Source organism: Odocoileus virginianus, chromosome 14, assembly GCF_023699985.2.
Source record: "Odocoileus virginianus isolate 20LAN1187 ecotype Illinois chromosome 14, Ovbor_1.2, whole genome shotgun sequence".
NCBI classification, from domain to species: domain Eukaryota; kingdom Metazoa; phylum Chordata; class Mammalia; order Artiodactyla; family Cervidae; genus Odocoileus; species Odocoileus virginianus.
The window spans coordinates 59,295,570-59,319,829 of NC_069687.1; the positions used below are offsets into that span (position 1 = coordinate 59,295,570).

The window sequence follows — 24,260 nt, forward strand, 5'->3', positions numbered from 1 at the left end:
CTCTGTCCTTAAATTCCGAATGTTAAGATTGTTATAATGTTACACTCTTTCTTAAAACTTTCTTGGGATATGAGGATACATCAGAAGTATTTTTAAAAGCAAACAAATGGCAAACTTACAATTCAGATAGCAGCAAGAGAGGTTGGTGTGTAACTGTCTCCCAGAAGACCTATGAATTATAAAACCATGAAAAGTTGGAAAAGGTTTTATGTAATATTTGCTATTTCTTCCTGTGTTTATTCATTTATTTGGGACACAAGGTTGCTATATCTAGTTTTCTGTTTTAAAAAATTAGCATTATGACCAACCATATTAAAGAAAGAGCACAAGTAAAGTCTAAATCAACATGCTTATTTATTTAGGAACTTTTTTGCCATTACTGCAGTAAAATTTTAGATATGGAGAGACCTCAGAGGTCAGCTCCTCTCCTTCCCTCACTCTGCAAATGAGAATTGAGACCTAGTAAGGGAGTCTTTAAGAAAGAGGACGTAGTTAATTTTAACTCCTTTCACCTTGTGATTTTTTAAAAACTCTCCATCTTGTAATCATAGTTGTAAAAATGGTATAGTGTGTTTGTTGTAAGCAAATACACATGCCATTTAAAATAAAATTATACAACTGAATTATTGATGGCTAACAAGACCAAAACATGTATTGCTCGAGGAAGTTAAATATCTGGCTATTCTTTTATTTTATGGTAGTTTTAAACTTTGAAGAGAATTTAGAATTGCTTTTTTTCTAAGTTACTGATTGAATGGTGGTAATTGAAACCAGGAAGAAATTTTCAGAGGGTGACATAAAAGACTCATAGGCTGTGTTGTGGTGGTGGCTCTAATGGTTTATTTGCAAAGAAACACAGTCTTTCTGTCCCCCCGTGCTGTACTCTTGAAGAGTTCAATACCAGTCAGACTTTGGGAACATATTGAACTAGCTAGAACAAGTTGGGTTATTTTATGTTTTAATAAAGGACGTAAAACAGTAGTGCTGAAGTAGCACACTGTGTTCAGTATACCAGCTCTGCACACCTTCCAGCCCTTTAAGGAGGGTGATACTATGTACCACCCTCAAGTATAGACTCTGGAGACAAACTCCTCAGGTTGATACTTCGGCTTCTGCAACTGGCAACTCGTAGTCAATTCTGTGTGAGTTAGGCAAAGGCCTCAGTTTCCTTGTTTGTGCAGTGGAGATAAATTAATTCTTACGAGGTTGTGAGGGTTAAATGTAAACTACTTGGAAAGCACTTAGCAGTGTTTGGTATGTAATGAGCATTGAGAAAATGTTGACTGTTGCTAATATTGTTGGTGATAATACAGATTCTTAAAGCATCAGTTATATTCTACTAATATTAAATTGGTTCTTCAGAATTTGTTAATATCTACGGATTAAACTTCTTTTACGTAGATTCTTTTTTATTTAATCTTCTGGAAATTTAAAAATTGTTTTACCCTCTCCCCCCTTTTCTTTTTAGCTCAGAGGCAAGTGAAAAACATGATATAAATGAACGGCAATTATTTGTTTGTGAAGGTGATCCCATATGTTCTTTGTCCACTTAATTTTTAATAGGCTATGTTTAGTAACTAATACTTTTATATCTAATTTGATGTTTATATCAGGTTCCAATAAAGCTTGAGTACATTGGCCATATATAAACTTAAATTAAATCAGTGGTTCTCAACCAGGTGCAGTTTTGTCGTGTTCCCCCCACCCATCCCCTCCTCACTGCCCAAGGAGACTTGACATTATCTGGAAACATTTTTGTTGTCACAATTTGGAAAGGTGATACTGGCACCTGTGGTCAGTGATACTGCTAAACATCTTGGAGTGCACAGGACGGCACTCCTAAAGAAAGAGTTACCTGGCCCAGAATGTCAATAATGCCAAGGTTGAGAAACCCTGAACTGTAAATCATGAAGCTAATCCTTTGTAATCATTTACAGTATATTTCCCCCCTGGGTATAGCAGATTAATGAAATATTACAATCAATTTTTTAATATATTTTAGAAGTTACATTCTTGATATATTTTGAAATGAAAACTACTTTAAAACTCAGTAGTAGTGTTATTTTATTACAGATGAACCCACAAGATCATTGAGTGGTCTCATTTTGAAGAATAATGTGAAAGCACACTTTCAGAACTTCCCAAATGGTGTAACAGACTTTATTAAGAGTGAATGTTTAAACAATATTGGTGACTCCTCTCCTCTGATTAGAGCTACTGTAGGTAAGTAATCTGTTAAAATTTTGCTTATCTTGTTTGTGACTGGGTTGGTTTCTGACATGACTGATCATTTCCATAGGAATTTTTGTCATCCAGTTCATGTTGAATTATGATGGGGAAAATTTTTCATTGCTTCTTTTGATATAATGTTAATGATTACAGTAAAAGTTCTCTTAATCCTGTGAGACCAGGTTCACTAGTAGTTGCTTTATCAAAGTTGGTTAAAATGGGGTGTTAAAAAGTGATACTAGTGTAGGACTATTTCCCCCCTGTTTTTATTATTTGCCTTGTATGCACCTAATTAATGTCAATTTTTTAGTCTTTTTAGAGTATTTCAACTTGCTTTTAGTGGAAGAACAAATTTCTATCATTTTATGAAATATTTTATGAAATACTATATTAAAATGTTTAATTACAGTAACTGAAATAAGTAGTTCTGGGAACCAACATAACTGACTGTTGCTAAGCACACACATCCTCTGGTAGAAGCAGAAATAAACATGTACTATAGAATAGTCCACCAGTGGGTAGATTTCATATGCCATGGGGTTTCAGCAGCTATATTTCACAGGGATCTAGAAAGCTTCTGTTAATCAGATTGGTTAAATGGGAGTCAGTTAAGAACTTCCATAATGAATCAGTCATTTTCATTAAAAGTTCTCTGCTTTTGTATATTTTGTCTCCTGGTGGGTTTGAAAAGTACATGGTTTATCTCTTACTTACCAAACAGAAGCTCTTTGTAACTTCCCTCCAAATATTAAACATTGCCATTATTAACACTCATTTTAAATAGGATATGTAGAGGGCATTTATAATGTGAGAAAAGGGTCTCACTCCCTAGGTTGTTCTTATGGACCCTCATGTAGGCCTGATTTTCTACCAGACTCTTGACACTGGTTTAAAAAAAAAAAAGATGGTGAGTGTATACCAGTCTTTAACTTTTTTTTTAATCTTAACAATGCGTTTTGTAAATCTTGCCAAGGAAATGTATTTGGAAGGACCACATTTCAGTGACTGTGGTAACCCATTAGATAGATGTAGAATTGTTTCTGTTGTTAAAGAATGTATAGTTGGTTTGTAATGGGTACTGCTGAGTACTCAGTTTTCACGCCCATCTTTGCTAAATCCACTGAGAATTAAAGTTTTTCACTTTTTGTAACTACAGTAGCATTAGAATTTTTTTTGTGAGTGGATGCAATTATATGAGGCCAGATTAATTTGAATTTGTCAGTCTGCAAATATTCTTTAATATTGTCTTAGAAGCCGTGAGTGTCAGCAGACTGTTAGTACCAAATTTTATCTTGTGTTTAATTTTTATTATTGCTTGTTTTAAAACATGACTTGGTTTCCTTTAGGCAGATCCAGAACTTTCTTGTTCCCACAAGTGTTATATTTTGACTTTGGGAAAGAATACATGGCAAGAAGTCTTGCTGCTTTTTGTTCTCACCAGAAAGTAACTTGATCTTTAAAATGATCCTTACCATATAGTTTAATTTTTTCAGTGGGGAGTAAATCCTGGCCAACTTTTCTCTTTACATTTTTTTCGCTCTTTACCTTTGGGAGCAATCTTCTCAAAACCGGCAATGGAAAACTCAGAGAATTTATGCACACAAACAGTAGAATCTGTTGTTCAGTAATAATTATTATTATATGCTCTGCATTTTGTGTACATATCTCACTGAATTCTCAAAATAACTATGAAGAGAGAACTTTTTCTCTTTTAAAAATTTTCTTTTACAGAGTAATAATTTGAAGTACATATAATTTGCCTACTGTCAGTTTATACTCTTTAATTACGGTGCTGAAAGATCTGTAATCACTAAGCATATTACATTATGTTAACCAATGTTAAATTTTCTAAGGCAGAGAAAAACACTGACACAAAACTTTTTTGTTACATATTTCTGTATTTGCATGATCCTTAACTCACACAGCTAAATTACACAGCACAGTTGAAATAATCCAGTCAGTCAGAGTGACATGATCAGTCAGCAAGCCTGTGTCACTCAGGCCTCCACAATCCATGATCACCTTGCCAGTGATTCATCCTTGATCCCCATAATTGGGAATTGTTGTAGGGGTGTATGGCCTGTCTTTTTAGGAGAGGGGTTGTTGCTAACAGAGTGGGCGTGCAGGAATGTTCTGGACTGACGGCTCATCAACTTTCTCTACCATGGGTCACGGCTTTGATACTAGGTTAAGTCAGAGAGCTATTCTTTGATGTGTTTTTATTTGAATCTAACAGTCATATTCATCACCCAGTAGTAAGTGTTGCTAATAACATTTTGGTGTATTTTCTTTCTGCTCTTCTGTATGTATTTTTTATAAAATAGGAGTAGTTTTAATTAGTAAAAGTATTCTTGGCATTATTGGAGAAGAGCAAGTTGTCTTTTGTACAGATACTTGTTAAAAATAAAGAGGGTGAAGTGTTGGAAAACAAGATTAGAAATGGCTCTGGTTTCTGCTGGGATTTTCCATAGATACACTGTGGTGATGCAAGGATCCTTGATAAATATTGCTATTGACATGATTTGCAAGTCTTACCATGATTTGGAACATTTAAATGTGTTTGTGTGTGTGCTTGTGAACCCACTTGCAAGCACATGATATAAGCACTTGGCATTGGCTTGTGGTTACCCACGAGGCAGTATATAACATAATGCACTCACATTTCCTAAACAGATGTGTTTTCTTTCAAGGTATTTTGATCACAACTATAGCCTCCAAGGGAGAATTGCAGAATTGGCCTGACCTCTTACCAAAACTCTGCAGCCTGTTGGATTCTGAAGATTACAACACTTGTGAGGTGAGGATTTTTGCTTCATATAAAACTTTCCTTGTCATGTTGTGTATTAGTAATCTTGAGGGGAAAAAAATTCCTCTGAAACAAAAAACACCAAAACTTAGAGACCTAAAGTTACCTTTTTGTTTTAAGTCAGTGATCATTTACCTTACTGTTTTCTATAAAGACCATTAAGTTATGAAACCTCTTTACTATACTTCCTACAGAGAAACAGCTCCTGTTTTTGTATTTTAGAGCTATTCTTGGGTGTGTATGTGTATCATCAGCAAAGCTGTTGTCAAGCTTAATCAGTTGTAGTATTTTTCGAAGATGGGCTTAATTAAATTTCCTGAATTCCCAGACCATGGGTACATTTTCAGTGTCTCTAAGTTGTTGTGCTGCCTCTTGCATGATACGTCTGAGGTATATCTAGTATTGTTTTAATTATAAATTATAATCTCTTGTTGTTTGTCACTGATCACATCAGTAGCAACCTTTCCATTTGGGGAGACAAGAGGGAGTCTGTATGGATTTGTTTTCCTGTAACTTCTCATCTGATGAGGACCTTAACCATCTCTTTCATTAGCAGGTGGAGACCTGCTAATGTTTTAAATGGAAATCATTTAAGATGTTTTGCCTCTCAAGGCAGTGACTTAATCTCCTCAAAAAAGAGCAAGGCTTGGAGGCAGGGCGGGTATAAAAATAACCTAATGTAAAGGAATCAGGTGGTCTGTTTGACTTATGTTTATTGCCAAATTACTGGGGGAAGAGAAGACTAGGGAGAGGGGAAGCTAGCAAAAAGGAGTCTTGAAAAGTCACTCTTTTCCCTCCTTAAAAGGAAAAAAGCTTGCATTCTCATATATATGTTTTCTAGTAATGCCTTGGAAATAGCCTAAGATTATAGGAAAACTAAAATAAAAATAATACTTAGCTGTAGGGTAACAGTTGATGAAAATTTAAATAGTGCTTTGGTACAAAGACAACAACATAAAAGACCAAAATCTTAAGCACTTTCCAAGAATAAAACGTTTAAACTGATAATCATGAAATCGTGGAGCTGCTGTCATACAGTATTTAGTTAACTGTGCTGTAGAGAATAAGCACCAAGGTACTGCTGATACAGTTATAAACAGTAAACTAGGTGGTTGAGGTAACTGATAGGCTAGACGTTGTATACAGGACCTCTCCAGATAAGCCACTTGGTTGTAAAATGGCTGTAGGGAAACTGCCTGTTGAATACAATTTTTATAAGTGAATGATTTATATGTAAATAATTTTTTAAGGTTTCTTTCTGTATTTCAAAAAGAAGTGATACAGTGGTTAAATAGACCTATACATAAACGTAAGAGTTTTACATTGTTTTAACATACCAATATTTAATAAGAGAAAAATTAGTGTTGATTTAAAATTGACAAGAATACTTCAAAAGTTGTTTTTTAGTAAGATGTCATTACTTACAATCCCTGCCAACCAAAATTCTAATTCTGAGTCATTTAATGCTAAAATTAAAATGTGCCATTATGTTTAAATTAAGGTTTTAAATCAGTGGTATAATTTTTCTTAAAATTGATGATTAAATATATGGATTTCGTGATTCAAATTTTATGTGGGCTGAAAACATTAATCTGTACAAATTAGTTAATATTCCTCAATTTGCTTTTAAAATGGCTTCATTATTAATTCTAATAATCGAAATGTCTTTTACAGGGAGCATTTGGCGCCCTTCAGAAAATTTGTGAAGATTCTGCTGAGATTTTAGATAGTGATGTTTTAGATCGTCCTCTCAACATCATGATTCCCAAATTTTTACAGTTCTTCAAGCACAGTAGTCCAAAAATAAGGTATCTATATAGCCAGTATTAAATTCATTTATAAACTCTGATACAAACTTATTTTGCATTACCTAGTACTTTTGTGATTGCATGTGTGCTCAGTCACTAAGTCATGTCCACCTCTTTGCGACCCCAAGGACTGTAGCCCACCAGGCTCCTCTATCCATGGGATTCTCCAGGCAAGAATACTGGAGTGGGTTGCCATGCCCTCCTCAGGGGGTCTTCCCAACCCAGAGATGGAATGGGATCGAACCTACGTCTCCTGCGTTGCAGGTGGATTCTTTACCACTGAGCCAACTGGGAAGCCCTCTCAAAAGGAATGCATACCCATTGTTTTTAAATCTAAAGTAGTTCTCATTGTGTCCCCACCCAGCCTCCTACTCTTGAGAGTGAACAAGTCCTTTTAGACACTTTTACACTTTCTTACAAGTTATTGCCCCACAACCTGCATTTTTCACTTGACACAGAGAGAATGTGAAGGATATGTTAGTACATAGAGAATTTTGACTCGGTCTTCTTAATGGTGTGTGTGTGTGTGTGTGTGTGTGTGTGTGTGTATGGCTATACATACACCATAATATTTTTATGGAGGAATAATTAAATTCTTGCCTGTCTCCTGTAAATAGAAAAAAGCTTCAATGAACATATTTTAAATTTTGTTTCTAGGTCTCATGCTGTTGCATGTGTCAATCAGTTTATCATCAGTAGAACTCAAGCTCTGATGTTGCACATTGACTCCTTTATTGAGGTAAGATTTTCCTCCCCACCCCCCACCCCACCTTAGTTTTGAGAAGGCTGGAAAATGTTAATTGCGTATAGTTTTATTTTATGAATGTAATAGCTTGTAATTATGAATTGGCAATATTTAAATTGCTTGTGATAGTATTAAAATTGGATACAGTATAAACTTTATAATTCTTGTTAACTGGGGAAAAAAACTTCTTTTCATACTTTTTTTTTTTCATACTGAGTTTTTTATTTGTATAAACACTGTGATATATGTTTGTTTGATACCTTGATTATAGAAATTTCTGCTTCAGTGTACTGTTCAAATTGCATATGGAAATTAAGCCTCCACACTCATTTGTGATAGGAACATGAAGAGGTTGAGTAAATTTGATAAAGAATCTGAAGGTTTAGACTGAAAGGATAGCACTTCTATTTTTTCCATTGGTTTTCAGTGTAAAATGAGAGGTGTGGGAGAAAAATTGATGCATCTTTAGTGAGCATTTCTGAAGTTACTTTTTAATAAAAGCGGAAAGACGACAGATGTAGTTTTTTTTTGGCCATTCAACTCTAAGCAGTGGCGTTTCTTTTCTGGACTTCTGCTTGGTAACAGCGATTTTGAAAGGGTTATTAAAGTTCCTTAAGTATTTTACTTTTATTTTCATCAAATGAAATTTAGTCTATTCCTTTTCAACTGTTCTTTAAAAAAAAAAAGATCCTCCAGAGACCATACTGCTGGTATTCCTGTCGGGAAATTACCAGAAAGCGCTGAGGGAAAATTGTCTTTTTTTCCTTATCACTTAAATTGACAAACTTCTTTCTTAAACAACTGAGCGACTGTATTGAATCGAACCAGCCAACTACAAGTAGCAGCCATTAGAGCCCTCAAGCCATTTGAAAACAAAACCATGCATCTTAATGCATTGTGCTGAGTACCTGCCGTGCCCAGTGCTAACAGTACATAAATCTCATGCTTCAGGGTGCTTTGTGCTGAGTACCCACTGTGCCTGGTGCTAACAGTACATAAATCTCATGCTTCAGGGTGCTTTGTGCTGAGTACCCGCTGTGCCTGGTGCTAACAGTACATAAATCTCATGCTTCAGGGTGCTTTGTGCTGAGTACCCACTGTGCCTGGTGCTAACAGTACATAAATCTCATGCTTTAGGGTGCTTTGTGCTGAGTACCCGCTGTGCCTGGTGCTAACAGTACATAAATCTCATGCTTCAGGGTGCTTTGTGCTGAGTACCCACTGTGCCCAGTGCTAACAGTACATAAATCTCATGCTTCAGGGTGCTTTGTGCTGAGTACCCACTGTGCCCAGTGCTAACAGTACATAAATCTCATGCTTCAGGATGCTTTGTGCTGAGTACCTGCTGTGCCCAGTGCTAACAGTACATAAATCTCATGCTTCAGGGTGCTTTGTGCTGAGTACCCACTGTGCCCGGTGCTAACAGTACATAAATCTCATGCTTCAGGGTGCTCAGTCTAGTTTGGGGTAGAGGGTAGTGGACTACTTCCAATGCAGGTAGGATCAGAAGTCTGGAGAGTAAGACTGCCTGTGTTCAGATCCCAGCTCCACAGCTTAGCAGCTGTTAACCTTGGGCACCTCATTTAACTGGTATTTTCAGTTTTTAATCATTTAACTGGTATTTTCAGTTTTTAATAAAGCTAATAATAGACCCTACTTTGTTGGATTGTTATAAAGGTATTTGCTAAAAATGGAACAGTGCCTGATGGAAAGTAAGCACTCCACATGCTAGCTACTGCTGTTATTTTTAGAAGCAGTAGTAGTTTTTGTTGTAATTACAATAGTATTTCCACTCAGTAGTGTTCTTTAATAGCTTATTAAAGAGAACAGTGATGGATACACCAGCATCTTATTCAGAGATGTAATTTAGAATAAAATTTTCTGAAGATGAAAACTCCACAGGACCATGCTTAGCAAGTGGAACAAGAACATTTCCTGACATTTAAAATTATTTTCCATTAGTGTTAAATACCATATTAACACTTCTTTGCTGCTTGATAATACAATAAAGTTCACCCAGTTCTTCATCCTTTTCTTCAGTTACCAGTGGTTTTATCAGGGATTGAAGTCATGCCTGCTGAGGCTGATGGTACTGATGAAAAGTGCTGTTGTTCAGTCACCAAGTTGTGCCCAACTCTTTGTGATTCCATGGACTGTAGCACACCAGGTTTTTCTGTCCTTCACTGTCTCCTGGAGTTTGCTCAGACTCATGTTCATTGAGTCAGTGATGCCATCCAACCGTCTCAATTCTGTGTCACCCCTGCTTCTCATGCCCTCAGTCTTTCCCAGCATCAGGGTTTTTCCAGTGAGTTTTTTCACATCAGGTAGCCAAAGTATTGGAGCTTCTGCATTAGTCCTTCCAGTGAATACGCAGGGTTGATTGATGAAAAGTGTATTGGTCACTAATACATGGCTAGAACATACCTTGATAAAGCTGGGTATTCATGTGTAAGACAGCATCAAATTTAATGAAAGATTGCATATAAGCAGCACCTGCTGGAAAAACAGTACTATTTCCGACTATCTAAAATTAAAAGTACAACTACAGAGTTTTGAAAGCCTCAGAAATAGAGGCAGGATTTGGAAAAAGTAAAGTTCTCACAATGCAACATACTGTCACATTTGATATTTAAGTTATTCTATCGTCTTACCCTTTCTTTGTAATAAGATTTCAGATTCATCTATTTGGAGATGTTTCTGTGGTCCTGGGAAGAGACAGTGGGACACATTGGATTTTACTTAATTATTTTAGCTCTTTTTTTGCTGCTTTCAATTTGTGTGTGTGCGTTTGTGTGTAAATAAAGTAAAAACCTCAGGAGTGAGATAGGGAAGGCTTACTGTTTTTTCTTCTCAAATCTCCACTTGAACCTCTTCAAGAGACAACTTCTAGTGAAGGCTTGTTAGTGAATTGAGTGTGGACTTACCCATAATTTTGTGAAAACCAAATTCAGGGTCCCCCACTTGCTTGCAAGTTACATGATGTCTAACCTGCATTTCTCTCTCAATCTGTAAAATTGAATAACAACATCTTGGGGTTGTTGCTGATTGGAGAACCATTCAGGTTTTTTTTTCTTTTTTTCACTTTTAGAGAAGCTTGTTGAGAACAGCATCAGATTGATTCCTTCCTTTATTATTTTTTAATCGTTTGACTTAGTGAAAAACAGTTTAGGGTTAGGTTGTTAGAAACTCTCAGTATATATGTCCCAATTGTTGATGCTTTTACAGAACATGCGCCTATTAAGAATCAGTGTTGGTAGGAATACTCTCTTGACAGTAATTTTGAAGGGTAAATCAGATGCTATTTTAATAATTATCTTTACTTCTGGGTGAGCTGGATGGATGAATGCTCCTCTGTCCTAATGACATGGTTTTATTCTCGCAAACTAAAAATTACTTCAGAACACAGCCATTCATATGCTTGTTTGAAAGAATGGCTATAGATCATTTACTGAAATCATAATTTTTGGCAGTTAGCTTCCTGTGTTTGTCTTTATAATCTAATACTGTGGGCCAATTAATTCATAAGCCTTTATTTGTGCTATATCTTAGAATTTCTTTAAATATTACCACCTTGCAGGTAATATTATTATGTATAAACCTTTCTAGTATATTGGAATATTTAACTAGAAGAAAATTTTTCTTGTGCAATAGAATCTCTTCGCCTTGGCTGGTGATGAAGAACCAGAGGTACGGAAAAATGTATGCCGGGCACTTGTAATGTTGCTTGAAGTTCGGATGGATCGCCTGCTTCCTCACATGCATAATATAGTTGAGGTAATACAAGCAATTTAAAAACTTTCTCCTCCTCTTCCCCTCAAGGAAGCTCTTGGACACAAAACATATAGTGTGAAATCACTGTTTTCTTATTTGTCACATTGTGGGGGGGGGGGGAGGTATAAAAATTTGTTATGATTGCCTCAAAATTATAAATTATCATTATGGTGATTTTTCTTTCATGAGATTTAAGATGTTATAGAGAGGAAAGTAATTTACAGGAGTAGATAGCTTTTAACTGTGGTGTAACTAGGAAATATTTAGATTATTTGTATTTACTAGATACAACTTAGGCCAATAAAATTATATTAGATAAAAGTTTGTTTTCTACACGTTACTGGTAAGTTAATCTGATCAACTTTTGATTTATGGTAACAGATTTCTAAGTTGAAAATACATAACCTTTATAGTGAGTTCTAGTAGAACATTTAGATTTTAAAAGGTTCTCTTTCAGTTTTTATGTGATTAAAATAATTTTGTTAGGATATTGTAAGTGCATTGATCACTGATCAGCCATAATTAAAGTAAGGAATACATAATAACGACTTACTATTAGGACAGTGTAATTCATTGGGCAATACTCATTATTGCTAGAAGAGTCATGCCTAATTTTCATGTTACTGAACATAGTTGAACTTGAAGGATGGCATCTTTAAGACCTGTTAGAGGAAGGATAGCATTCGTGATGTTCAGCAATTCCTTTTCTAAAACATTAGGGAAAATAGATGTAGTGATAAGGATATGTAGCAGCAAAATGGGAATAAATGACATTTTCGCTGATAAAATCTATTCTCTCTGAAGTGTTTCGAAGAATCTGGTGGCGTTGGTTGAAAATTTCATGAGTTTGGAGTTAACCAGAAAATTAAGAAAAATGTTTTATCATTTGTCATGTCACACCTGGGGAACCTAATTTGTGAGACTGCAATTCTTTCTTCAGCAATGTTCCGCATTGTAGTAGGACATGGGAGGGGGTGACCTATCACAGTGGTTGTGTTGCTATATTTTGTAATGTGAGACGTTTCATTCAGGAATGCATCACTTGACCCAAGTTTCAGCCCCAGGTACATTGGGAATTGATGCCTTTGATTCTTTTGTTTTTGCATGTAAGGTTTTTATGGAGGGGTGGGGTTTGCCAAGCTGCACGGCTTGCAGGATCTTAGTTCCCCAACTAGAGATCAAACCCAGGGCCCCAGCAGAGAGAACACTGAGTCGTAGCCACTGGATCACCAGGGAATTTCCTGGTTTTGAGATTTTTTTTAAAGGAGGGTAGGTTTGGATAGATTTGGAGATCAGATAGATGTTCTTCCAACTAAGTGAATTTGGCTTGGTATGTTCAAAGTATATGATAAACCTATTTTGTTGGCAACTAAAAATTGTAGTTGATGTCTCTACTTTCTTTAAAAAAAAACTTGTATACTATGTATATATCTTCTTAAGTATTGGAAGTATTAATATATATAGTTGACCCTTGAACAATACAGGTTTTAACTGCATGGGTCCACTCATAGATTTTTTTTTTTTTTAACTAAGTATGTACTACAGTACTACATAACCCAAGATAGGCTGAAACTGCAAGAGGAACTGCATATATGGAAGATTGGCTATATATGTGGATTTTTTTGACTGCTTGAAGGGTTGGCACCCCTACCCTTGGTTGGTTCAAGGGATAGTTGTAACTATAAGAAACAACTTGGGTAGTTACATTATAAAAAGATGGTCCATTTTATGAAAGGTTTAATGGAGTTTATTTTGAGAAGCAGACAGACATGAATTGGACACTTTATATTAGGCAACATTCTAAAACAGTAGTTCTTAAGTTTGGCTGCTTTTTAGAATTGATTAGGAGGCTTTTTTTTTTTTTTTAAATCCAAACTCTAAATTGAGAACTGCTGTAAAGGGTAAGGCCCATAGCAAAGGACTCTTTAACTTGCTGAAATTGGATTAGGTTTAATTGTATGCTTTGAACTGATGAATACTAAGGCTCTTTTGCTTACAGTACATGCTACAGAGGACCCAAGATCAAGATGAAAATGTGGCTTTAGAAGCCTGCGAATTTTGGCTCACTTTGGCTGAGCAACCAATTTGCAAAGATGTACTCATAAGGCATCTTCCCAAGTAAGTATTTCTTCTTACCAGTGCTGTCTTGTTAACAGTGATTCCTTGTTTTCATATTTTTAGATTGCATACTTATGCCATCAGGTAGTGAAGTTTTAAAGAAGTCGAGCTTAATTTTACTGATGGTATAAGTAAAGACATTTTTTTTTAAGAAACAATTCCTTTTGTTTTCTAAACTACATGAGGGTGGTTTATACTGTTAATTATAACATTTTGGATAATCCATGGCAATTTTTTATAATCTTGTAATTTTGACTATGGACTCTTCCCCCTCCAAAGGTCTTCTTACTAGTTATGCTAAGCAGTTTTTGGTTAACATATTGTTAAGTCTACTTTTAAACCAATGAATGCTGTTAAGTCAGTTTTTTAATACATTTTTCCAGTATTGAGATAAATTGAATTTGATGTAAAGCTATTATTTTTAGGTATATAACAGTGATTTATGAAATACATATGAAATCAATTAAAGTCAGTTATTTTTTAAAGTAGTGCTCACGTTCTTTTGAAAATAAAATACAGGCTCATAAACTTAATTTTCTATGTGAAAACTTAAACTCCATTGGATTTCCACCCTCTTAAGTAATCAGATGTTATTTTGTGTTTGTTGTCTTTTAATGTGTTTTTTTCTGTGTTAATACTGTATGCATGTGTGCATGTTCAGTTGACTCAATGGACTGTAGCCCACCAGTCTCCCCTGTCCTTGGGATTTCCCAGGCAAGAATTCTGGAGTGGGTTGCCATTTCCTCCTCTAGGTCATCTTCCCAACTCAGGGATCGAATCCACATCTCCTGCATTGGCAGGTGGATCCTTTATCATTGAGCCTGAGCCACCTGGGATGCCCAGTACTGTATACCAGATGTCATATATTCAGTGTTTTGGAAAGAAAGAAGTTTGATACTATGAATAAGGCATCTGTCTATAGTTACTGTTAAAAATTTTGGTTTACTGTTTTGTGGTTGGCTCTTGTCAGTTTTTATAAGTTGTGCCCTTTCATCCATGTCTTTAGTCTAAACTTTGAAGTACTGTTCCATCATGGTGTTCTCTCGTGAAGTTATACCAGCTTATAATACACTAGCAGTGTCTCATCTTGTCACAACTTTTGCCATCCATTAATTACAGTTTTTCTAATCTTAGCCATCTAATACGCAAAAAAAATAACCATTTGTTTTAATATGTTGTATTAGTGGAGTCACATTTTTTTCAGAAGTTAGTATACTCAGATGTTCTCATTTTCATGTAGTCAGTTCTTACCAAGAAAACAATTCCACCTATATTTTATTCTAATCAATCTAGAATTTATTTGGAAGTAAAGTGTAAGGTTTGCTAAATGGATTTCCCCCCACTCACCCCCCACCCCACCAAGAAATTTATTCTTCTGTCTAATTTGTGATGCCACTTTTATCTTATGCTTATTTTTTACTGTTGGATCATATAATTCTAAGTCTTATAAAAAACAGACATTAATTCTTATAAAGCTGAAGAGATTTTATTAATGCAAACCTAAGCTTTAACATTAGGAGATGATAAGAGCAGTTATAAATTGGTGGTCTCTTTAATCAGTTATTTTTGGTTTGTGGTCTTTTAATGTGTTTTTTTCTGTGTTAATACTGTATGCATGTGTGCATGTTCGGTCGACACAATGGACTGTAGCCCACCAGGCTCCTCTGTCCATGGGATTCTCCAGGCAAGAATACTGGAGTGGGTTGCCATGCCCTCCTCCAGGGGATCTTCCCAACCCAGGGATCAAACTGCATCTCTTGCATTGGCAGGTGGATTCTTTACCACTGAGCCACCTGGGAAGCTTGAACCTTAGCTTATTCATCTGTAAAATAGGGATCGTTATACCTTTCTCACTAGGTTATAAAGAAGTTGCTTTATTAATAAGCCCACAGCTGGTACTTACATGAGTATGAATTTCTTTTGCCTATTCATTCTTTTCCCATGCCTCACAGAACAATTAAAGAGAATTTGGAAGCAGCAGGCTGTGGACATTGTTAGGTGTTTCCAGAGTATTCTCCTACCTTTTGTCCTCATTAGACTCATTTTAGTATGTATAGTTGAACAGTGAGAAAACAAAGTTTAAGAATGTCAAAGGCAAAAACTATCGTAGCTGCAAGAGGAGCTGAAGTCAGTGTTTGGACCTCTACCTGACGTGCTTTGGTACATGTTTTTTTAACTAGTCGTAAATATTTCAGTATACCTGAAATTCCATGTTTACAGACATCATCCTTCTCTTTTGGTGACTACATAATATTTAAGATTGAATAAATATCCTAACTTAACTATTTTCTTATTGAAAATTTCTTAAGAAATGAAAATTAAAATTTCTAAACTTTGAGACTGTGCTAACCTAGAGCTCTTTTTTTCCTTTTTGCATTATTTCTTTTGAATAAAATCCTTCAAATTTTCTGTTTTTATATTTTAAACACTATCATCTCTTATTAAAAGGAATAGAAATACTGAATGTAGGCTCATTGTAAAGATATCAGCCATTTAGAAATAAAGTAGAAGATGGATATTGTCCCTTTTTAGCCTACTCACTCACCTCTGAAGATACCGGTTTATTGTATAGCTTTCCTTGTTAGCCTGTGTATATAAGTAATTATATAGGTAATCTTATTTTTTAAATAATTTTTTATTGGAGGTTAGTTGATTTACAATGTTCTTTTAGCTTCAGATGTGCAGCAAAGTGAACCAGTTACACAAGCACATATATCCACTCATGTTTAGGTTCTTTTCCCATATAGGCCATTACAGAATTTTAAGTCGAATTCCCTGTGCTCTACTTAGTCACCTATTTTATATATTGTCATACTCAGTCACATCCAACTCTTGTGACCCCGTGGACTGTAGTCCACCAGGCTCCTCTGTCCGTGGGATTTCCCAGGCAAGAATACTAGAGTAGGTTGCCATTTCCTTCTCCAGGGGATCTTTCTGGCCTAGGGATCAAACCTACATCTCTTGTATCTCCTGAATTAGCAGGTGGATTCTTTACCACTGTGCCACATGGGAAACCCATTTTATATAAAACTGTTAGTCAATCCCGATCTCCCAATTTATCCCGCCCAACACTGCGCGCGCACGGCCGCCCCCCGCCTGTGACCATAAGCTTTATTTTCTGCATCTGTGACTTTATTTCTGTTTTTAAGTTCATTTGTACCATTTTTTTTTCTTTCCACATATAAGTGATATGATATTTGTCTTTCTGTCTCTCTGACTTGACTTCACTCAGTATGACAATCTCTAGGTCTGTCCATGTTGCTGCAATTGGCATTATTTTTGTTCTTTTTTACGGTGAGCTTTTTTTCATGTGCTTTTTCTTTTTTGCTGTCTGTATGTCTTTGGAGAAATGTCTGTTTAGATCTTGCACTTTTTGATTGGGTTGTTTGTGTCCTTTTTTCTTTTTTTGAGCTGCATGAGCTATTTGTGTGTTCTAGAGATTAATTCCTTGTTGTGTGCTTTGTTTGCAACTATTTTCTTCCATTCTGAGGATTGTCTTTTCATTTTATTTATGGTTTCCTTTGCTGTACAGAAGCGTTTTAAAGTTTAATTAGGTCCCATTGTTTGTTTTTGTTATGTTCATTAGGAGGTGGATCAAAAAAGATCATGCTGGAATTTATGTCAGATGCTTTCCTCTATATAAGTTTTATGGTGTCTGGTCTTAAATTTAGGTCTTTAATCCATTTATTTTTGTGTATGGTGTTAGGGAGTGTTTAATTCCGTTCTTTTACATGTATAGCAGTCCACTTTTCCTGGCACCACTTATTGAAGACACTTTTCTCCATTGTATATTCTTATTTTCTTTGTCATGGATTAGGTGACCATAGATACATGGGTTTATCTCTGGACTTACTATCCTGTCTGACTGAAACATATTTCTGTTTATATGCCAGTACCATACTGTTTTGATTACTGTAGTATTGTAGTATAGTCTGAAGTCAGGGAGCCTGATTCCTCCAACTTTGTTTTCTTTCTCAAGATTGCTCTGGTCTTTTGCGTTTTAAGACAGATTGTGAGATTATTTGTTCTAGTTCTGTGGAAAATACTGTAATTTGATAGGGATTGCAGTGAATCTGTAGATAGCTTTAGGTGGTATAGTCATTTTGACTATAGTGATTCTTCTAATCAAAGAACATGGGATAACTCTCCATCTGTGTCATTTTTTTTTTATTTCTTTCATCAGTATTTTACAGTTTTCTGAATACTGGTCTTTTGCATCCTTGAGTAGGTTTTTTCTTAGGTATTATTCTTTTTGATGTAATGGTAAATGGGATTATTTCCTTAATTTCTCTTTCTGATCTTTTGTTGTTAGTATATAGGAATGCATTCTTTATTTCTTTTTCTTATCTGATTGCTGTGGCTAGGAATCTCATTGTTTTTAATACAAATGGATGTGAGCTTTTTATGTGTTTTGCACCTGTAGTTTTCTTGTTTTTCCAGTTTCACTGTCATTTGTTTCTTTGTTTATGACTGTGTGCATCCAAAAATAAGATCCTTACAGGATCTTAGTTCCCCAACCAGGAGAACTACAGTGAAAGCCCCTACAGTGAAAGCACAGAGTTCTAATCATTGGACTTTGGGGAAATTCCCATTTGTAATTTATTTTTAACCAGGCCCTTAGTGATGAACATTTAGATTGTTTCCATTGTTCTTAATCTTGCATCACAGAACATCAGTCTTTAAGAATTGAGAATGTTCGTTCATGTATTTAGGATAAATTCTTAGGGGAGAAATTGCCAAAAAAATGAAATTATTGTTTTTATTTTTAAGCACTCTTGACAAGCTATCTTGTCCACTCTAAAATTCCACCCAGTAGATTCTATGCATGAGTATGTAAAAGGCCTAAGATACATACTGGGAGTTCTCATCATTGGAGAAGGGCAAACATAGAATAGCTGTAAGGCAGTTGGTGCTATTATTAGTATTCATGAGGTTGTTGAGACTTTGAGATCTTTAGATCTTTGTTTCATGAATTTCTGTCTTTATAGGTTGATCCCTGTGTTAGTGAATGGCATGAAGTATTCAGATATAGATATTATCCTACTTAAGGTAAGGAAACTATCCCCTGATGAATAAGGATGTTTATTTTCATTGACTTACAGATCTTTGAATTTGACTAATAGGACATTTATTTACAGTAGGCTCTATATAAATAAGCTTTCTGTTATATAATATGCTATAGAGTTCAAAGATCGAAGCAAACACAATGAATTTGACTGGCATAGATTCTAGCTTAATTGAAACTAACTAGATGGTGACACTAGGTGAATTAGCATGAATTTCCTGTTATTTCTGAGTGTTTGGGGTTCATTTTAAAATAATCTTAAGTATGTTCTGAATTTGATTCAGATACTCTAGATTATACCAGATGTTGGGAAACCGTCTTATGTGGTTCAAAGTCCCTGATAATCTAGCATGGGTTTTGTGATAGCCTGTTCGCCCCTTCACAAAGAGCTATTTTCTACGCAGGGGCAAGCAGAAGATGTATACAGCTGACCCTTGAACAATGGGATATTAGGGGCACTCACCTCCAGTGCAATCAAAAATCCCTGTATAACTTCACAGTTGGCCCCTCATGTCCATGGTTCCATATCTGCAAATTCAGCCAACCCCAGATTGTGTAGTGGTCTAATACTTCATTTACTGGAGAGAAATCTGCATCCTGTTTGAACTGGACATGCAGTTCATGCCCATACTGTTCAAGCATCAACTGTATTTCAGAATCATATGTCACGCTATCTGTGGGCCTGCAGGTCAAACCCATACTGTTCAAGCATCAACCATATTTCAGAATCATATGTCATGCTGTCTGTGAATATTCTCATTCTTTTACCCATATACATACTATTAGCTTATAATGAATATAACCAGAATTTTCCTTTTAAAAAATACACAGGGTGATGTTGAAGAAGATGAAACAATTCCTGACAGTGAACAAGATATAAGGCCACGGTTTCATCGATCAAGGACAGTGGCTCAGCAGCATGATGAAGATGGAATTGAAGAGGAGGAGGATGATGATGATGAAATTGATGATGATGACACGATTTCTGACTGGAATCTAAGTAAGTCATAGAGAAGCACAGTCGCCTGCTTGAATAACAGTTTAATTGAGAAATAACTCAACATCCTACAATGCCCTCATACCTACTTCACTTAGTCATACAAAAGAATGCAATTTAGTGGTTTTCAGTGTATTCACAGAGTTGTGCAACCATCACCTCAGTAAATTTTGAAACATTTTTGTCACCCTAAGAGAAATTACATACTTAGTAGTTTCTCCTGTTTTCTGAACTCTTCTGGACATTTTCTGTAAGTGGAATTATACAAAAAGTGGTTCTTTGTGACTGATATATCTGTTCATCAGCAGATGGACGTTTTATTTCTCCTCTTTGGCTGTTGTGAGTAGTGATGCTATGAACAGTTGTACAAAGTTTGATATGTGGTCCTAAGTTTTTGGTTCTCTTGGGTATATACCCAGGAATAGGATTACTGGATCACATAGAAGCTTTTATGTTCAATATTTGAGGCACTACCAGGCTGTTTTTCACACTTACTCTGCCGGCTGCTTTCCCCCTAGCAGTGTCTTAGGGCTGCAGGTTCTCCACATGTTTGCCAGTGCTTTTGGGGTGTCTTCTTCTGGATGTGAAGTAATGATCTTATTGTGGGTTTGTTTTGTCTCTTCCTGATGGATCTGTTCTTCATTTGCTTGTCATCATATTCCTTAAAAAGACTTTAATCTCACAGTGTCGCTTCTCAAAGGGGTATAGGTTTTGTTGGATACAAAATTTGTAGGAAATGTGTTTTGTTGGATGCAAAATGTATGTTTGATACAAAATACATATGGAATAGGAACGTTGGCCATGGCTTTTCTTGTTTTCGTAACTTTTTTTTTAATGTCATAATTTGCATGAGGATTATCATGCATATTTCTAAGATAATGTAAATCCCTTTCTCATCCAAACTTCCAAATATGCTTTTTTAAATTTCTGTTTTCAACATTAGCTGCAAATCCACATCACCTGTTCAGCCTGTGTTGCGGGCCACTCACTAATTAGATAACTCTGGGGAGAACCTAGACACCTGTGTTTCAGTTTTGCTTGGGTGCTGGTTTTTAAATCTTTACTTCTATAGTTCACAGCACATTGGATGTTTTGGGCCACTAATTCTTTGTTGTGGGCTTGTCCTGCCCATTACAGGATTTTGAGCAGCATCCCTGATCTCTCTCCAGTAGATGGCAGTAGCGCAGGAGATTAGAGGGAGAACACACATAAGATTGCGACAAGCAGCAGTGTCTTGAGATATTGCCAGGTGGTCACTGGGACACAAAATCACCACCAGTTAAGAACCACTCTGTGATTCAGAAGACTGAGATTTCTAATAACTGATGGTATGGTTAAGGACGTGAATGATCGTCCTGAACTGTGTCATTCATTTGAAATAATGCTGATTATTCCCATTTAGTTCCCTATAACAGTTCCTTAGAGTGACCAATGTGCCCAGCCCTAGGCCAAGGGCTTTGTATGCATATCACGTTTAATCTTTTCAACAGCCTTAGGTAGCTAAAGATACTGCAAAAAGAGAAACTTGCCCAAGGTTAGCATAGCTAGTACTGGTGGCACATGTAGTTCTGGAACCCATATGTTATAGTACAAGAAAACCCAACGTCTTCATTACTATCACAAATTACTTCCCATTGTATGCCAACTGTAAGGTTAGGGGGAGGATGAATTAAGATTTAATGTAGATAACTGCAAAAGTAATTATGTTGCATTGGGGAGGGAGGGGGGACTCTTCTTTTCACTCATCTGTATGTTTTTTCATAAACACCTACAGGCTTATCTGTATGGGCTTACCTTAGTCTGTCAGGCTTTGCTTTCTTGCACTTCATTGGTTCAGTTCAGTTGCTCAGTCGTGTCCGACTCTTTGTGACCCCATGGACTGCAGCACGCCAGGCCTCCCTGTCCATCACCAACTCCCAGAGTTGACTCAATCTCATGTCCATTGAGTCGATGATGCAACCATCTCATCCTCTGTCATCCCGTTCTCCCACCTTCAATCTTTCCCAGCATCAGGGTCTTTTCAAGTGAGTCTGTTCTCGGCATCAGGTGGCCAGAGTTATTAAGAGTGTCAGCTTCAGCATCAGTCCTTCCAATGAATATTCAGGACTGATTTCCTTTAGGATGGGCTGGTTGGATCTACTTTGCAGTCCAAGGGACTCTCAAGAGTCTTCTCCAGCACCATAGTTCAAAAGCATCAGTTCTTCAGCGCTCAGCTTTCTTTATAGTCCAACTCTCACATCCATACATGACTACTGGAAAAACCATAGCTTTGATTAGATGGACTTTGTCAGCAAAGTAATGTCTCTGCTTTTTAATATGCTGTCTTGGTTGGTCATAACTTTCCTTCCAAGGAGTAAGCATCTTTTAATTTCATGGTTGCAGTCACCATCTGCAGTGATTTTGGAGCCCTCAAAAATAAAGTTTGTCACTGTTTCCACTGTTTCCCCATCTATTTGCCGTGAATTGATGGGACCAGATGCCATGATCTTAGTTTTCTGAATGTTGAGTTTTAAGCCAACTTTTTCACTCTCTTCTTTCACTTTCATCAAGAGGCTGTTTAGTTCTTCTTCGCCTTCTGCCATTAGGGTGGTGTCATCTGCATATCTGAGGTTAGATAAGTTAAATAAGCAGGGTGACAATATACAGCCTTAACATACTCCTTTCCCAATTTGGAACCAGTCTGTTGTTCCATGTCCAGTTCTAACTGTTGCTTCTTGACCTGCGTGCAGATTTCTCAAGAGGCAGGTCAGGTGGTCTGGTATTCCCATCTCTTTAAGAATTTTGTAGTTTTTCTTATACTTCATAGATAATGCATTTTTTTATAAAGTGAAGTTTTTAGCAACCCTACATTGATCAAGTCTGTTGGTGCCATTTTTCCAATAGCATTTACTCGCTTTTGTGTCTGTCACATTCTGGTAATTTCTTTTTCAGACTGTTTTGTTATTATTACACTTGTTATGACAGTGTGTCATCAGTGATCTTTGGTGTTAACTGTTATAATTGTTTCGGGGCTCCATGAACCGTGCTCATGAGACAGAGGACTGCATGTATGTTGTATGTGTTCTGACTGCTCTGTCCACAAGGCATTCCCCATCCCTCCCCCTCTCCTTGGGCCTCCCGGTTCTCTGAGACGCAACACTGTTAAAATCAAACCAGTTAATAACCTTTCAATGTCCTCTTGAATGTTCAAATGAAAGGAAGAGTTGCATATCTCTCACTTTAAATAAAAAGTTCAAAATGTCAAGTTTAGCAAGGAAGCAATGTTAAAACTGCAGATAATGGTTAGCATTTTTTTAGCCTTAAAATGTGTATCGATTAAGGTGTGTACGTGGTTTTTTAGACATAAAACTATTGCACACTTAATATAAATGACACTGTAACTTGAGCATAACTTTTATATGTACTTGGAAATGAAAAGTTTTATTTGACTCACTTTATTGTTGAACCTGCATTATCTGAGGTATGCCTGCATCTTCTTTTTTGGAGGACAAGCTGATTTTCCAGAAGTGAAATCAGATTGTGTGTACTTTGCTGATTCTTTTCTGCACATCATACAACTCATTCTGTATTAGTACTTAAAAGGTTTCATTTTGTTTCATGGCAGTGTAATATTTATGTAAGTGGAACTACCATACAGTTTAACTAAGATCGTTATTGATGAGTAAAGTGTTATTTCTGACCAGTGTAGCAGCTTTATTAAAAAAAAAAAAATTGGTAGTCATATACAAAATAAAATATTTTCATAATTACTGATTCTTGTCATGAAGTGTTTTGGTCAGTAGAAATTTTTTCTTTCCTGTGATTACCTCCTATTTAATTGAATTATTTAAAACTTTGTAGAGATAAAAATGTGTTACATACAACATTTTATCTACATATAGATAGATTTATAGATAATATAACTGAATGATAGTAGAAGTTAATAAAACATTTTTGAATTAAATATTTCCTTAGGAAAATGTTCTGCAGCCGCCCTAGATGTTCTTGCAAATGTATATCGTGATGAACTTTTGCCACATATTTTGCCCCTTTTGAAAGAATTACTTTTTCATCATGAATGGGTTGTTAAAGAATCAGGCATCTTGGTTTTAGGAGCAATTGCTGAAGGTAAGTCGAAGTCAGACTTAAACTGTAAAGTCCTCAATGGGTGTTAATGTTGGCATGACTACTTTAAGGAATAGTTAAGCAGAAACTCTTCCCATACTTTGTTTACTGACTTGTGTTCCTAATAAGATAAGACTATTGAGGTAGATAGACCATGATCCACATTAACCTTAAAAAGAATATTTGAGTCTAAAAGCCATCTTAGAATGAGTTTTTACTTTTGAGCTAGTTAATTATTATTAAGCAGCCATAGACTGACTTACAGCCCCAGCCAGATATTTTGCAAATGCTTTTGTTATAATGAAGAGAACAGAATGAGAGGGTTCTGATATCAGAAACATCCCTGTTGTTAGAAAAATAACTTGCATAGTTAGGTGTGAGGAACATAAGTCAAGTGTCATCGACCCTAGAAAGAATTATTATTCTTTCCTAGCTGTAAATATCTATCTATAAGAAATTGAAGCATTTTGCATAATTTCTGTAGCAGAAGTAGAATGAGCTTTCCTATCCCTACTAGGAAGACAGGGAAGCCTGGCGTGCTGCAGTCCATGGGGTCAGAGTCAAGACATGAGGGGGGTGACTGAACAACAAACCCTACTAGAAGATACTTAAGAGCA

General features: G+C 36.1%; 1 protein-coding gene across 3 annotated transcripts in view; it reads left to right on the top strand.

Moving 5' to 3' along the window:
• The window catches only part of TNPO1 (transportin 1), an 89,486-nt gene that overhangs the window by 42,869 nt on the left and 22,357 nt on the right, over nt 1-24,260 (top strand). For all 3 annotated transcript variants that reach the window (XM_020915741.2, XM_070476804.1, XM_020915748.2), the window contains exons 4-12: nt 2,074-2,223; nt 4,920-5,026; nt 6,710-6,843; nt 7,501-7,582; nt 11,240-11,362; nt 13,359-13,477; nt 18,466-18,526; nt 19,374-19,542; nt 23,494-23,646. In XM_020915741.2, coding sequence (XP_020771400.1) covers nt 2,074-2,223; nt 4,920-5,026; nt 6,710-6,843; nt 7,501-7,582; nt 11,240-11,362; nt 13,359-13,477; nt 18,466-18,526; nt 19,374-19,542; nt 23,494-23,646 — 1,098 coding nt within the window. The remainder of the gene's footprint in view (nt 1-2,073; nt 2,224-4,919; nt 5,027-6,709; nt 6,844-7,500; nt 7,583-11,239; nt 11,363-13,358; nt 13,478-18,465; nt 18,527-19,373; nt 19,543-23,493; nt 23,647-24,260) is intronic.